At 43.4% G+C, this 16,704-nt stretch overlaps 1 protein-coding gene across 1 annotated transcript in view; it reads left to right on the top strand.

Moving 5' to 3' along the window:
* Nucleotides 1–868: 868 nt before the first annotated feature.
* TACR2 (tachykinin receptor 2) overlaps nt 869–16,704 on the top strand; it is a 33,849-nt gene continuing 18,013 nt past the window's right edge. The window contains exon 1 of the mRNA XM_029609663.1: nt 869–1,781. Within this exon, the coding sequence (XP_029465523.1) occupies nt 1,375–1,781 (407 nt within the window). The 5' untranslated portion in view covers nt 869–1,374. The remainder of the gene's footprint in view (nt 1,782–16,704) is intronic.

Below are 16,704 nucleotides of genomic sequence, written 5' to 3'. Positions count from 1 at the left end.
CAAGTCATAATTCAAAACAGCATCAGAGAGAAAATATTATTGTTCTACAGGAAATTTTGCAAAAGCTTTATTTACACTTCATTGAGCTGTAGTTAAAGTGTTTGGAAATCAAATTTGTGAAGAAAAGTTTGCACATAATTTTATTAGGCACCAATTGTTAATGAGCTGCTTTGCATAACTTGGCACACAGCAACTCAACAATTTAAATACATTTTCACAAGTGTAAAACTTGGTATGAAAATTTACTTTCTGTGAAACTGAAAATTTGCAGACTTTTTTTTATTTGCTAAAAGGAAAATGTGCACTATTTGATGTTTTTGCACTCGAAGTGGACTTTGCAAAATTGTACTCACTTTAGTACATTGGCCTCTATATGTGTAAGAATGAACGGGTGACTGCTTTATCCCTTTTAAATTCCCCTTTGCTCACAACAGATACAGATTTAAGAAACACTTTATTGGCATGACAATTTGTACCTGCCTTCCCAAAATAATGCATCAAGGCTTTTCTTCCTGTTTTGTCCATGGGAAAAGATTTTGATAAATCACGCAAGAAGTTTTACAAACGACAGAAAAAAAAAAATAACAAAGAGAACGCTTTCTTTTTAGCTCTTTCTCCTACACCACATACACTTACACTGTTTCCCAATAAATCTCATAATCTCTTAAAAGCCCCCCGTGCAAGAGAAGAACTGCAGTTTTAACCCAGAAATCTCATAATAGGCAAAGTCTCTCTCAAAATTCCACTTACCGTGATGTTCTTTTCTTGGTTGTCCCCTCCGTTAGTCTCCACCTCTTTTCGCTTTAGGACTTCATAGAAAAACAGGAGCGTGTAGAAAGCTTGCTTAAACCTCCCACTAAGGGAAGAGAGGAAAAGACAGCAGCGCTGTAGTACGATCCGAATGGCACAGCCGCCTTTTCCTGCCATGCTTAAATAACGCACATGCTATGGAGTCACTTATGAACCATTGATATCTGGATTGCACTTATGCTAGGAAACCTTTTTTAAACTCTATTTCTATAGTATTTTTTTTTCAGAAAGAGACCTCACAACGGCATCCATGGATCAGGAATGGTTTAAAAAAACTTTAGAAGGAAAAATTAACAGTGTGGACAAGTGAATTTGCTTCTTTTCTGCCGTCGAATCCAGTTCGAAGGTAATAAGGAAGAGACGTTTTGCTAGGTGGAATCAGTAACTCAACTCTGGAAACCGGAACCCTACCCCGACTAAACTGGATTGTTGTACAGACCACCAAAACCATTCTTTCCCCCCACATCTGATAAGTGGTGAAGACGAATGCCTGTTTTAATTTGTCAGTTAAGGTACCACTTTTCTGCTTTTAATTAACTCTGCGCCTGTTGGAAAAGCCAAGACATGAGCGCTCCTTTCTTCTTAAACGCTGTCAATGCCTCGGGCAATGAATCCCTGGGTGCCGGCGACGAAAACGAGACTTCCGTAAACTCCTTTGCCCAGCCTGGTTGGCAAATCGCTCTGTGGGCGATCACGTACTCCTTCACCGTCCTCGTGTCCGTGGTGGGCAATCTCACGGTCATCTGGATTATCCTGGCCCACAAGAGGATGAGGACGGTTACCAACTATTTTATTGTCAATTTGGCTTTTTCGGATGTGTTCACGGCCGTCTTCAATACCACCTTTAACTTCATCTACGCCAGCCACAATGTCTGGTATTTTGACAAGGGCTTCTGCAGGTTTCACAACTTCTTCCCCGTCACGGCCATGTTTGTTAGCATTTATACGATGACGGCTGTGGCTGCGGACAGGTGAGTGAAAGATATTCTGAGCCCGTTGCAGTCCCCGTTACTTGCGCTGGTCAGAATAAAAGCTCAGGGGCACGTGTAACGATGGAAGAAAGAAAAGAAGAACGACCGGCAAACGATTTGGGGAAATAGTCTATTACCTTTACAGTTACCCAGTTTCCAAATTATGGTCCAGAAAGCCACTAGGGAAATAAGTCATCAGAGTTGTTTTTAGCGAAGAGTGAAAACTACCAGCGCAGCGCAGGTGAAATGTGTTACGCGGTGGCGCGTTATAAACAAGGTAAACACAGCGAGAGGCTTCAAAATGATCAGTTTGTCTGCTTCTTGATGCTCTTGCTTCTTTTGGTCTTATTCCTAACACTTCCTTCTTTTCCGTCCTGATGTATGTTATTTCTTATATTTAAAAACTTTTTTTTTTTTTTTAGAATATTCCTTTTATTTTTCATTACAGGCTTATTGCTTGATGCAAAAAAATCTGAGCAGAGTCGTGTTTTCCTTGTGTTTCAATCATACTTTACATGTGTCGGGGTAATAGCTCCCGGGATTTTGATAAGGATCAGCATCGCAACATTACTTAGATGCATATGAGAGGGAGCAATTAAACAAGAGAAGCAGTCCAAAAAAACTTTAATACAGTACTGATATTTCTTTAGAAACTGAAACGATCAGGACAAGATGTTTAATTGAATTACCGCAACAAGTTTTTTTTTGGATGCTACTTCTCTAACTTGTCTAAAGAGCCATAACAACAGAGATTAACTTCCTAGAAGTTGGTAACCCATGGAGGACAAGTAGCAGAAGGATCTGGTCGAGTAATTGAGTTCCCTGGCTTAGGTCTCTCAGGGGGTGAAAACTGCAGCCTGCAAACGTTTAGCTGGATTAAAAAGAGCCGTTCCCCAGGGGCACTTTGGGGGTCAGGAGTAAGCTGTGTGTGTCTAATTTTCATTTTGCAATGCATGTGCCTAGTTAGTAGTTTCTTTATGAAGCTTCCAGTCACAGAAAATGAATCGGGTACCACCTGCATCTCTCACCACTGGGTGGCTTTAGTGCACATTGCCCCCATGCTGAGCAGTATTCTTGCTTCCAGCTTCTCCCCACATCTTTAACAAATGCTTCTGTTTAGAGGCTGTGATTAAAGCACAAAACCTACTACAAAATAAAATCACTGCAAAGTTCAAATGTGGATTTTTGTTGTTTAGCAGCTTCTGTGCTATGAATTCAAAGCTGAGTATTTATACAATGATTGTTGCCTTACCCTTGATTTTCTTGGTCGGATGCTCTTCATGCTGGTGTTATTAATCACCTGCTGGTCTTCTGTGATCCATTAGTGGGTCCTGATTTGTTGCTGGTCTAATTCTCATTTCTTTAAATCATCCATATAAACTATATGGTGACTATAAGTGTGTTCTTATATTGTTTGAGTATTCTTGAGTAAAAGCCATTAGCCTCTCAGGTCATCTTTTAATATTTATTGATGCTGTCTGCCTTAATTTGCAGTTGTCAATATCCACCTTTTGTGGCTTCTTTTGCCCATGAAAGCTGTTATTAAATGCCCTGTTCCCAGTCCCTCTTAAATCATTCATTAAAAGCATCGGGATGGTAAAGTTTAAACAGGCGCAGGGCCACACGTGAGCATTTTCGTCAGCCCGCACCAGGGATATGGCCATTTTATAACATTTGCGCTTATGTGCATGCATGTTCTAAAACAGCCTGACCGCACATCCCCGTGTGCTCAATTTTAAGTGGGTGCACGCCTGTGCGCGCAGATGCCACATCTGCCTCATAATTAGGGGGGATTTTAAAAGACATGTATGCTGACGCCATGGCCAGTTTCCCCAGTAAACCCAGGTAAGGAACAGGATTTCCAAACCGCCCCTAGTTTAGTTACCTCCCTTTCCCCCTGTTAGCCCTGACCCTTAAAACCCCACCGACCTGCCTATTTCTCTTTATTACTTACACGTCATCTATAGCAGGAGGAAAGTGACGTGGCAGGGGACCCTGGCATGCGCCTATGCGCATATTTATGCAAAAATTTCTATTTTAAAATCAGGAATGCCCATGCCCCACCCTTTCTGAGCTTTTCATTTGTGCAGGTAGCAGAAAGTGTGCGCATACACGGGCAGCTTTTAAAACCAGTTCGATACACAATAGCCCGACTTGTGCAGGTATCTCCCAGTTTTGGTGCCTGCTGGGCTTTTAAAATTCACCTTAAATAACTTATTGAAAACATGATGAGCCTAATTAATAAAAACCCCATCAATATGCCATATTCAATTCCTTTTTTTCTGATACTTCCCATATATTAGTAAAATAGATTTTTATTTTCTTTTGTTTCTACTGATAATTTTGAGTCGTATATACAAATGGTTTAGGAGCCCAACTTTACGAGTTCAGTTCCTTAACTGGCCCTTCTGAAAATGTACTAGGGCTGAATTCCTAGATTTAGGGCTTAGTTTCACTAGGCTCATAAATTGAGGAGTCTAAAACATAGGTGGTTAGGGTGAGGAATTAGGGCAGGGAAATAGTTAGGTGCTTAGCGCTGATTTTCAGCATAAGGCACCTAATTTAGGCCTAGATTTATTTACTATGCTGTGACAAAGATATAATGCATGTCAAACAGCATCTAATGCATGATCAATTCTATTTTTTGCAGGAAATTCATGATATCACGCAATATTGAGGCCACCAACATGCCCCTATTACAATTAGCTGCTTTGCATTTGGTTTGCATGCATACATTTTGCAAATGTATTCAACACAGCTAATGCATATCTAATTTAATGCAAATAAAATAACGTGGCTGACTTTGAAAAAACCCAGCTCCATTATTTTATCACATTTGAAGGAGGTATAGCTATTATTCTGTGTGAGCAGCTGGATGCTAGTCCATGCTGCCTCAAGAGGAGGCGGGTGTGTGTGTGGGGAGGGGGGGGGGGGTGTCTCAGAATATCCCCACAGGAGGAAGTTGTCACATTGTGGCATGGGAGTTGCTCCTGAGGGAAAATTTAAAGAGCCCAATGCAACACCCATGCCACAAAGTGACAACTTCCCCCTCTGGGGATATTCTGAGACCCTCGCCTCCTCTTGAGGTAGCATGGACCCAAAATTAAAAAAAAAGATCTTAGACTATCGCAATGATGCCCTGCCTCCTTTCTTAAACCCCTCCCCTTTTGTTAAACTAACCCTTCCCTCCACCTTAAACCCCTCTCCCGATAACTCCTCTGCCCCCCCCCCCAAAGAAAATACAATCCCTGGTGCCTAGTGGGCGCACCTCCTTAAAATCCAAAAAGGAACAGGTGATTTAGGGAGCTCCCTGGCCCTTCCCTCCACTCCCAGTACCTCACAGAAGCAGCAGCATCCCCTAGCACCGGTCTGGTCGACATCATTTTGGAAAATGATGTTGAAATACACAAACATTTAACCATGGATATTCCTCCCAGGATTTCAAATTTGTTTCACCACACCTTATTTCGAAAGAGAACTGCTGTTCTCAAAATGGAGTCACAAATCAAACACTCCTATCAAACTTCCAACCGGCTCATTGTTCAACCGCACAGATAGATTTTTGTACCCTTTTAAATTGATTCGGAATCAGTCCCGATGTTCCTCTACCACTTTCATTTCCTATATCATCATATAACTGTGCGTTAAATGTTTGTGGAGACGGATGTTTGACGAGGCAGAGAGGTTCACATTCACATTCGGGAGTTTTCATACATTAAACAATAGGAGCCATTGAGCCGGAGTGAATTGAATGTGTCTTCTCTGAATCCACTCCTTTAAAAGTTCAGATACAAGTGATGGAAGTCATTGGTTTCTGTTGATGTTTGGTCTTAATAAGAGTATTCCCCTGAAGAAGCCAACATTGGCGAAACGAGGACCTTGTCGGGATGGAAGAAAGAACCAGCTAAATGATATATACCACTAATATAAGTTCATTGAATGGATAAAGGAATGTAATTTAAGTTACATAGATAAGATTGTTAAAGAACTAAGTGGTGTATTCATCAAAATAGACCTATTACAACATCAATGTGGTTAAGGCATACATAGTCCGATTAGGGTAAGATTGAGGTTAGAAATAGGAGAGGATTGAGGGTCATAATTAATTGGACTAAAAGTTGATTTTAGCGTACACGAAATATTTAATGATTTGTAAAAAAATGTTTTCACAAAATTTGTTAGTTCATTGTTAAGTTTTCAATAAAAGATTAATAATTTTAAGAAGCGTCATATATTTGAATTAATTTATTAAAACATAATAATAGTGCTTACTGTCTCCCACGTTTTTACGTTGGGGTTTTTTTTTGTATGTATATATATATATATATATATATATATATATACATCTGGGGAGCACAATTTTCTAAGTGGCTTACTAGGCAAAAGGTATTTTATTTGTATTAATCGACAGCCTGAGCCTTACCCTTCTTCAATGTAACTTAAGTCTGTATGATGTTGCACCATGCATGCTCTTTGAGAGGATGCTTTCCCAGGGGCATATTTAGGTTGGTGGATTTTCAGCTCTGTACATTTCCAGCAAAAATCTATCCACAGAAAAAGCAGGCACAAGTGACCATGCGTACTTCTTACTGGAAGCAAGTTTGAATATAAAAATGTATTTGCCTTTGAATATTGGTGCAAAGCCTGTGGATAAAGAGCACCAGCAGACTTTGTCCCAGTGCTGATAATTTAAAAATTGCTCCCCAAAAGAGCAATAACTTATGAGTCCTCTACACTATTGTAAACAGTAGCATATCGTTCAGAGAAAGGATGTGCAGGGAAAACAATGAGCTTCGTTTATTCATTTTTTTTTTTTTTTACATTTGGGTTTCAGCTGTTTTGTTTCATTTTGTTTGCTAAACCAAAATAAACATTACACTGAAAAAAAGAAAAAAAAATACAATCCCCTTCCCCTGGACCACATTTCCCCCTTCTGCAGGACACTCCAATGAAGCAAGAGGCGAAAGTAATCTCCAGTCCCTCACTCTTCTCCTCCCGGCACCAGGTCAGAAATAAAGTTGGCGCCATTTTGTTTTGAGGCCTTGCAGCATACGATGCCTCAATTTGTCGTGTGGTGGCTGCATTCTGTCCAGCCATACATAAAAGTAATGCTGGCACCATTGTCGCTCCGGTACAGTAGCGGTTGGAGATAGATCTTGTCCTTTTTTTTTTTTTTTTCATAGGAGACCCCTGCGGAACAGGTAAAAGTGTGGTCCAGGGGGGTGTGGATAGGGCACAGCATTTTTTATCTTCTGCTTTCTCAAACAAAAACAAACAAAAAAAATGTGCGGGGGAGGGGCTCTTTTCATTTCATTTTCAATAAATGAGTGTATTGCATTTTTCATCTTATTAAAAAATACAAAAGCGCAGTCTTTGTTCTGGGTCTGTTATCATGAAGCATGGTATATATATATATATATCTATATTGTTGAGAGAAGGTTTGCTTTTCTTGGCTGTACGTCAAAGATTTGTTTCTAATGAAGGGAAGAGCTTGTTAGAACTCATTCATCTTCTACCCTCGACTATGGAAAATAACAGAACCCTAGTTCCTGGGGGCTTGTAAGAAGAAAAGTGTTTGGAATAATAAGGTTACAAAGTTAAACATCTCAGCAATGAGCTGAAGATCTTCGCGTCTCTACCCAGCCATATTTAGTCTTCATTTACTTAACCTGGAGTAGATTCCTGAGCTGGAGGCTGGTGTTTCCAGTTTAATATTTTTATAGCTTTTAAGTTCTGCCCAAGATCAGCTGTCCGACTTTGACACAATGCTTTGCTTTTGCTGAACATTAACGGAACAGCTAAACAGAGTTAAAAAAAAAAAAAATCATCGATGGCATTAAACACGTGTGCTTGAAGTGCTACAAGACAGTGCCGAGGACCTTGAAAAGGAGAAAAAGTTGGCAAAAAACCCCTAAAAAAACCAACAGATGACAATTTAATTTATTTATTTAAAAACGTTTCTATACTGTCGTTTAGTAATGGTCCATCACAACGGTTTACAAACAGGCACGTAAATAAGTTTGGTTTGGTTTATAAATTATCTAGAAGGTGCCAATAAATTTTTCGGTTACATAATCTATATGGAAAGTGAATTGGTATTTCCATTTATGTGATTAATAGGATAATCATATACGTTTTATACTGTCCTTCTCTTAAATTAATACTTAATTATGAAAAAAATAATAAAGTAAGCAAAATCATTTACCGGGTTAGAATGCCTTGACTGAAAATCTCTCCTGGGCTTTCACAGCGTACAGACTGCGAGCTGGGTTAAAAAGAAGTGCTGACGGGAGGTGGGTTTAGACTGGGGGAGGGGGGTAAAACAGCGTGGATACATTTTATTGTTTAATACTCACGCATTATGTTGCTTCTGCTCGGCCGCCCGCACAAATAGCAGAGAGGGGCACTTTTAGCACGCATCGTTTGCCTTTGAGGCTACTCATTTTCAAAGGCAAACGATGCGCGCGCTTCCTCTTTGAAATCCTGCTGCAGTGTACATGGGTTTAAAGTGCCGGCGAATAATACGGGCTATTCAAAACACTGGCCTTCTGTGAGGAGACTCGCTTGCTTTCATTTTACTCCCGCTCCTAAGTTGGAGCATTTTAAGAAACTTGAGCTCTTTAAGACCACAAGGTTTATGCAAGTGAGTTAATGTCATAAATTAGTCTTAAAGCTGGACCCTGCATCTAAGTGAGCCTTTACTTCTTGAACCTGGAGGTTGGTGTACCGAAGAGTGCCGAATTTTACTTCGTGTGTAAAAACAGCAACTTGTGCGACTAAGTGAGACTTCAGTGCACTGTTTTCCCAGTTTTTGGCTTGGCAGGTATACATATGGATGCAAGTTTATACTTGAGAAATTGTATGCAAAATCAAAGTTAAAGACCTGCTGTGGTGCAAATTCATGCAAAGTATTAACCATGTTTACAGCACTAAAATACATGCAAAAACAGATTTAAGGGCTGTTTTTTGCCAAAAAGCTGGTGTAGTTATTTCTTTTTTTGTGCAAAATTGTCCATATCATGGCATACATTTTCTACTGGGCTTCTCTGCCATACAAGCACCCGTAGAAAAATGATATGGAGAAAAACAGCAACTTCTGCCCAAAATTCAGTGCATTTTGAGCCATAGGCAACCTAGTTAGGGAAATACAAAGCATCTGAAAATGTTTTAAATGGTGCTATCAAAGGGACTTGAAAACAAAGGCATTACAACTACATAAATAATCTTGCACAGTACTAGAGCTGAAATCCTGAATTTCAAATCTACATCCCCATATATTGTGATAGTTTTAAACCTGTCAGAGCTTGCAAAACTGAAAGTGGGCAGGGCAATGGGACCAGATGGGATAAATCTTAGGATTTTATGGAGGCTCCTGGGTTCTGGCAGGAGCACTGAGAGTTCTGTTCAATCTCTATTTGAAGACAGTAGTGGTTCTGGAGGATTAAAAACAGGCAGACATCGTCCCTCTTTGCAAAATTGGGAGTGGAGAAGAAGCTAATAACTACACATCAGTTAGTTTCAGCTCAGTGATGGGTAAATTAATGGAGACAGCACTAAAGAAATGAATAGTGGACTATCTTCAATTTGGGATTACAGGATTGTAGGCAGAGTGGTTTTATCAAAGGAAGATCATATCAAACAAATCTGTCCAATTTCTCTGACAGGATGACCAAAGAAATAGATAGGGGCAAGAACATGATATGTTCTTGCATCTCAAGCCATTCTTGACCCACTCCAGTTCCATTTTTGCTCTCTACATTCAACTGAAACAACCCTTGTCAAAGTTTCCAATGACCTGCTTATGGTTAAAGCCAAAGGTCTTGACTCTGTCCTTATCCGCCTTCACCTGTCTGCTGCTTTTGACACTGTTAGTCACCACCAACTCCTTGATACTCTGTTCTTGCTTGGATTTCGGGACTCTGTCCTGTCTTGATTCTCTTCTTACCTCTCCCATTGCGCTTTTAATATTTCCTCTCGTGGGTCCTCCTCTGCTGCCATGGGTGTGCCTCAGGGTTCTGTCCTGGGCCCTCTTCTTACTATATACTATTTCCCTTGGTATTCTGCTTTCCTCTCATGGCTTTCAATACTATTTTTATGCTGATGACTCCCAGATCTACCTTTCTACACCAGAAATTTCAACAGAAATTCAGTCCTGGTGTTGTGTCCATTGGTGCTAGACTGCTTTGCACCGTTTGCCTCACCTTGTTCATGGCTCCTCCCGCATTCCTAGGGAAAATGGCTGCTGCCGCATCTACAAGCCGACTTCTCCGGCGTCTACGGAATGGCTATGGTGCTGCCTCCCGCCATGCTCCTTCCAAGGGCCTACTAGGGTGCGTGCGCGCACACCACCCACGTTTTTATTCCAGCAATGGCGCGAACCTCGGGGGCGTTCCCCTCTACTGACGTCACGCCATTCGGGTATATAGCCTGTACTTTGTTGCTAGCTCATTGAGTTATCAAGGACTTGGTCTCAGCCGGTTTAAGCTCCTCTGCCGCTTCTGTGCTGCCATTGGAATCTCTCTCTCCGCCCTTCGGGATAATTGCTAACCTGGGTACCCGCTCCTCGGGGGCCCTCTGCTTTATTTCAGGTGCCTTACAGGGATCAGGTACTCGCTCCTTGAGGGCCTGCTCTCCCTGCCTCGGTGCCTGTACCATCTTCTTCAACCTGGTGGAATCGCATACCTACAGCAACCATCTAGTGAGTAATCTCTCAGTCTATCTCATCCTTAGTACTGCCTGACTGGAAGACCCACACCGGAATTCCCCTTTACCAACGGGGTGAGAAGGGTCCCCTCTGCCGAGGATCCTGAGACTGCTACATCCAGACTACCTCACTACTGCCACCTCTGATGGTATACTTCAAGCTGTCTAATAAAGAACTAATTCTGTGTTTGTGCGTCCTGTGTTTAGCCCAGTACTGTGGCGCCTCACGGGGCTCCTCCCCATGGGCGTGGTCATCTGCCACAGTACCCGAGAATCCACCCAAACACCGCTTAACCATAACACTTGGATCTCTGCCTGCTTGTCTGACATTGTTGCCTTGATGTTCCGCTGCCACGTTAATCTCAATGTGGCCAAGATGGAGCTCCTTATCTTTCCCCCCAAGCCCACCTCCCCTCTTCCTCCTTTCTCTATTACTGTGGATAACACGGTCATCCAGTTCCCTCAGCCTGTAACCTAGTAGTCATCTTCGATTCCTCTCTCTCCTTCTCTACGCATATCCAAAACTCTGCTAAAACGTGAAATTTCTTTCTCTATAACATCACCAAAATCTGCCCCTTCCTTTCTAAATGCACTGTTGCGGTCGCCACCGCTTCCCCTCGCCTCGGGCTCAACCCTGCATACCTCCGCTTCAGGAACCGCCGCGTTCCGCCGACTCTGGACCCCGGGGACTTCTCTCACTCCACGTGGTGGCCGCCATTACGTGCCTGCTTCTCCTCAGTCTCGCGCGCGCGCGAGGACGCCCGTCTTGAACGCTCAACTCCCGGAAGCCTGGCCCCACCCGTGTTGCTGACGTCACGCCCAAGTCCCGATATAACCGGTGTTCAAACTCTCTCTCATCGCCTTGCAACGAGGTTCACAACTGCATAGTTGTTCTGAGTTGCGCTCCTGTTGTTCCCTACGGTTTCCTGCTTCTGACCCCGGTTTGCCTACGACTCCGCTTCAGCCTGCTGCCTGCCTCTGACCCCGGTTTGCCTACGACTCCGCTTCAGCCTGCTGCCTGCCTCTGACTCCGGTTTGCCTACGACTCCACTTCAGCCTGCTGCCTGCCTCTGACTCCGGTTTGCCTACAACTCCGCTTCAGCCTGCTGCCTGCCTCTGACCCCGGTTTGCTACAGACTCTGCTTCAGCTACAGCCTGCTCCAGCTCCGGTTTGCCACAGACTCTGCTACAGCTACAGCCTGCTCCAGCTCCGGTCTGCTACAAACTCTGCTTCAGCTCACAGCCTGCTTCAGCCTCCGGTTTGCTACAGTCTCCGCTGCCGCCCGCTGCCCTGTCTTCAGCTGGCCCTCGGCCCTGTACTGCCAGCTCCTGCTTCCCGGGTACCTTGGACTTCCTATACTTCCAGTTTACGCTGGTCCCGGTCTAAGCACACCTCTGCCTCTGGACTCTGACTATACCCCAAGTCCGTGGTCCCAGGGCCCTACGGACTCCTCCTGGGGGGTTCCTGGTTCCCGGGTGAACACCTCCTGTCTGGGGCTCCGCCTCCCCCGTCACCCTCGGTGGGCCGGCCCAAGGGTCCACTACCTTGCCAGCAGTGTCCGACTGCAACATGCACTACCAGAACCCTTATCCACTCTCCCATCTCCTCTTGCTTAGACTATTACAACCTGCTCCTCACAGGTCTCCCGGCAAGCCATCTCTCTCCACTGCATTCTGTCCTAAATTCAGCTATGTGACTTATCTTTCACCAAAGTCACTACACTCACATAATCCCGCTTCTGAAGTCACTGCATTGGCTCCCTATCTGGTGCCACATATAGTTCAAGCTTCTATTTATCACCTTCAAATGCCTTCACTTTGCAGTACCTCACCACTCTCCTCTCTTATCTCTCTCTACACACCTCCGCTTATTGAACAAATCACTTCTATCTGGCCCTTCTCCTCTACCGCCAATTCCCTACTCTGTACTTTCTTCTTGGCTGCATTGTGCACTTGGAACAGTCTTCCTGAACTGGTGCATCATACTCCCTCTCTTACCGTGTTTCAATCCCATCTATAGATCTGCCTGTTTGAAGCTGCTTTTAAATCTTAGGCCTGATAGTTAATGAGACTAAAAGCAGACAATCTTTTCTTTTTTTAACCATTATCTTGCTTTATGAAATGCCCCAAGTCTCTTGTCCTTTATGTTTGTCTTATTAGATTGTAAGCTCTATTGAGCAGGAACTGTCTTTTTTTGTGTGTTTGTACAGCACTGCATATGTTGTGTAGTGCTATAGAAATGCGTAGTAGTAGTAATGTGTTTAGATTTCAGTAAGGCTTTTGACTACGCAGGGGGCTTATAAACAAGCTGAGAAGCTTACAGATGGGTCCTAAAGTGGTCAACTAGGTTAGAAACTGGTAAAGTAATATGCAACAGGGTAGTGGTAAATGGAGTTCACTCCAACAAAGGAGGGGTTATCAGTGGTTTATCTCAGAGATTAGTTGTGAGGTCACTTCTGTTCACTATTTTCATAACTGATGTTTCAGAGGATTAGTAGGAAATGTTTATCTTTTTATAGATGATACTAAGACCTGCAGCAGGGTGGATGGAATGGAAGTAATGAAGAACAATTTAAAAATGATGGCAAAGGAAATCAGAGCTTGGCAACTAAGATTTAATGTAAAAAATCCAGAGTTTCATTTGGGGCAGAGAAACTCAAGAAAGTAGTACATGAGAGGAGTGGGAAGGAGGCACTCATATGGAACAAAGTGAGGGATCTTGCTGAGATCATCCCTGATTAGCTCAAGTTTGCAAAACATACGGGCCCACAGTAAAAAGAGGCACTAGGGACACTAGCGCATCCCTAGCGCCTCTTTTTTGACGGAAGCAGCGGCTGTCAGCGAGTTTGACAGCTGACGCTCAATTTTGCTAGCGTCGGTTCTCAAACCCTCTGACAGCCACGGGTTCAGAAACCGGACGCCGGCAAAAGTTTTTACTGCTTTTCTGTGTACTTCCCCGGTGCCAGCAGAAATTAATGCCTACCTTTGGGTAGGTGCTAATTTCTTAAAGTAAAATGTGCGGCTTGGCTGCACATTTTACTTACTGTATCGCGCAGGAATGACTAATAGGGCCATCAACATGCATTTGCATGTTGCGGGCACTATTAGTCTCGGGGGGGTTGGACACGCGTTTTCAATGCGCTATTACCCCTTACTGAATAAGGAGCCACCGGAGCGCACTGTAATGTATTGGCCTGATAATAAGAGTGATGAGAGCCAGAGGAATTCTTAGGTGCATAGTTATAACCAACACAAAAAAGAAGTTGATCAGGCATTCATGCAAATCACTGGTGAGGCCTCCTCAAGGGGTAGATGGACTAAAGTGTGCTGAATTTTGCGGCGTCTGCTTCACGTGCAAATTGAACTTAGGAGCCAAGTCTTCTATTTGTACATGAGACAAGGACTTTGTGAAATTTTTTGACCTGTTGTCTAGTAAACACGGGTGCAGGTATGTTTTTGTGCAACTTTATGTAATATCAAAATTAATAAACTGCTGTGATGCCAGATCATGCAAAGACAGCTCATTAACTATGTCTGTAGTGCTAAAATATTCATGAAAAGGCTTTGCATGAAACCTCATTGACTTGTAGATATCTTTTTTACAAAGCTGTCCATAGGAAACTTCTGTAAATGTTCTACTGAGCTTATTTGCATTCAAGTCCTGATAGAAAATGAATGTAGGTAAAATTATGACTTCTGCATTAAATTTATTGCACGTTAGTACATTGGCCTTCTGGAATTTAGGGTTCAGTTCTGGAGGCCACATTTCCAAATAATTATAGATGTAGCACCTGTGTCCCAGAGTGTGTGAACCCCTGTGTTTGAACCCTTGCTGGAGTGTCTCCCAGAGATGTAAGCATACGCTAGAGAGTATGATTGAGTTGTGTAAGCTTTAGTGAAGGATGCTGAGAGACATAAAATCTGCAGGAAGCATGGTAAAAAAACATAGTAACATAGTAATGACAGCAGAAAAGGACCAAGTGGTCAATCCAGTCTGCCCAGCAGTATCTGCTGCACCATGCAGGTTATCTCCATGTTTCTCTTAAGGGTAGCAACTGCTACTCTGTGCAGTTATACCCAAGCCTTATGATAACCCATAAAACATGTACTGCTAGCAACATTTTTACTGGATGATGTTCCTTCTTGAAAATTCAGACAGTGTTGCTTGACATGCTTTGCTTATTGACTTGGCCGTAGATGCAGTCCTGTGTTTTTTCCCTTATGTCTACATTTCAATACCACCAGACCATAAAAGTCAGGACTCATTTGGTTGTTGTCTGAATCCAAGTCCTCTTCTTCTCCCCCCCCCCCCCCCCCCAAACTCCTGCTGACGTTCTGAGTTCCTGGAAAGAGTATGCAAGCTCACTTGTGAGAGTTTCCAGTCAATGAAGACGTAGAGCAGTGAGTAAAAAGGGATTCTCCTGAAGCCCAGTGGCACAATGTGACCAGGTTCTCCTAGGTATGTATTTATTTAAAGACTTGCCCAACTGCTTATGAGACCCTAAAAGTGTTTTTATAGGTTTCTAGAGGTCCCTAGATTTTTTTTTCCTGTGGGAATCTGCAGGAGGAATCTAAAGGAAAGTGAGCTGGGAGATATTCAGCTTTTCACCTTGCTCCTAGACTAAGTTTTCCTGTGGGAATCTACAGGAGGAATCTAAAGGAAAGTGAGCTGGGAGATATTCAGCTTTTCACCTTGCTCCTAGACTAAGTTTTCCAGCTAACCCATAAGAGGAACAATGCAGCACAACCTAAAGATATCTTCCCTATTCTTAGGAACAATTTCTCTTGTTTACTGAGAGAATTGTAAGTTCTATGCTGTGCATGAACTGGATAGAGTTCAGGAATCTAGTCTCACAACAACTCATGGAATAAGAGATTGCAATCCAACTCTTCTACTCTAGTAGTCAACTCCATGGAGTTCTAAGAAGTGTTGCTTTCATCAGGCAGAATAATTGATGCAAGAGCTTCAGTCGATAAGAGATGTAATATTTATTCCCTGTGAACTGCTTGTGGATTGGACTGTCATTATCTTTACTTCTGGAACCACCACTACAGTGTTGTGGGAGCGCTTGGGAGTGATCCTGCTTTCAGGGAGAGTGGTGTGCCCTTGGACCACGACGCGACTGCAGAGAGGAGCTCCTTAGAAGCGCTGAGGCAGGTGAGATGTATCCCAGCATAGGCGGACAGGCAGAAGACCAGGGTCTCGCATCTCCACCAAACCTGACGCATCAGTAGAGACCCAACAACGCAATGCTAGTCTCTGGGGTAGCCCTCTGGCCACTCCATAGTCCTTTCGCACCTGCCATACGGGAACAGAAAATGCGCCAGGACGGACAGAGGTTGAGGGCAGACGATGGAACTGGAATAAGACGAGACTTGAGGACTGAAGACAATCCGACGATTCTTGAAGATGAGGATCAGACGAGGACTTGAGAACAAGGTCAGACGATACTGGATAAGGATGAGGCTAGGCTGAAGAGAAGAACATCAAGGACATTGATGAAGACACTTGCTGAGTGGAAAGATGACAAAAGAGTTAAAACTCAGTATGAAGATATCCGGTCATGACTCGTAGCAGCACCCATCCTAAACTGAGGCTTCGGGGGCTTGGTGTGATCGGCGTGGACAACCAAGGGAAGCAGCAGCTTCCGATCCAACGAGGAAGACGAATCAGAAGGTCAGCCGAAGATGGAGAGGACGGCCCACTAGGAGGTAGCTCCGGAACCACGACATCCGATAAGGGGCTACCCTAACGAGGGCACCAAAGAGTCAGAAGGTTTCCTAGACGTAGGAGCCCAAAAGGGTCTGAACGCTTGACAGCGAAAAGAATTGAAGACTGAGACATCAAAGATTCTGAAGACGAAGACAACTTGACACGAAGGCATCAGGCATGTCAGGACATCTGGACTTTAATCCCCAGGACACTCAGCCAAGAGCATCAAGGAGGTGGCAAGAGAACTGGAAAACGAGACATCTGGACCTCAGACACCCAGGTCACCAAAGAGCAGCGAGGAGGCTCCAAGAGGCAGGACAACAGAGTGATGGACTTCAGGAAAGACAAGACATCAGAAGATGAAGACTTCAGGAAGATCTGAAGGTGAAGACATCAGGAGGGTCGGACGACAAAGACATCTGAAGACAGGACTTAGGATCCGGCGAGAGACCAAACATGGAACGAAGGCGAGACGAGGGATCAGGAACCACAGATGAAGACAAAGGA

The sequence above is a fragment of the Rhinatrema bivittatum genome, chromosome 7, assembly GCF_901001135.1.
Source record: "Rhinatrema bivittatum chromosome 7, aRhiBiv1.1, whole genome shotgun sequence".
NCBI lineage: Eukaryota > Metazoa > Chordata > Amphibia > Gymnophiona > Rhinatrematidae > Rhinatrema > Rhinatrema bivittatum.
The sequence above is the reverse complement of the archived record's forward strand: the minus strand, read 5'-3'. Positions and strand labels throughout refer to the sequence as shown.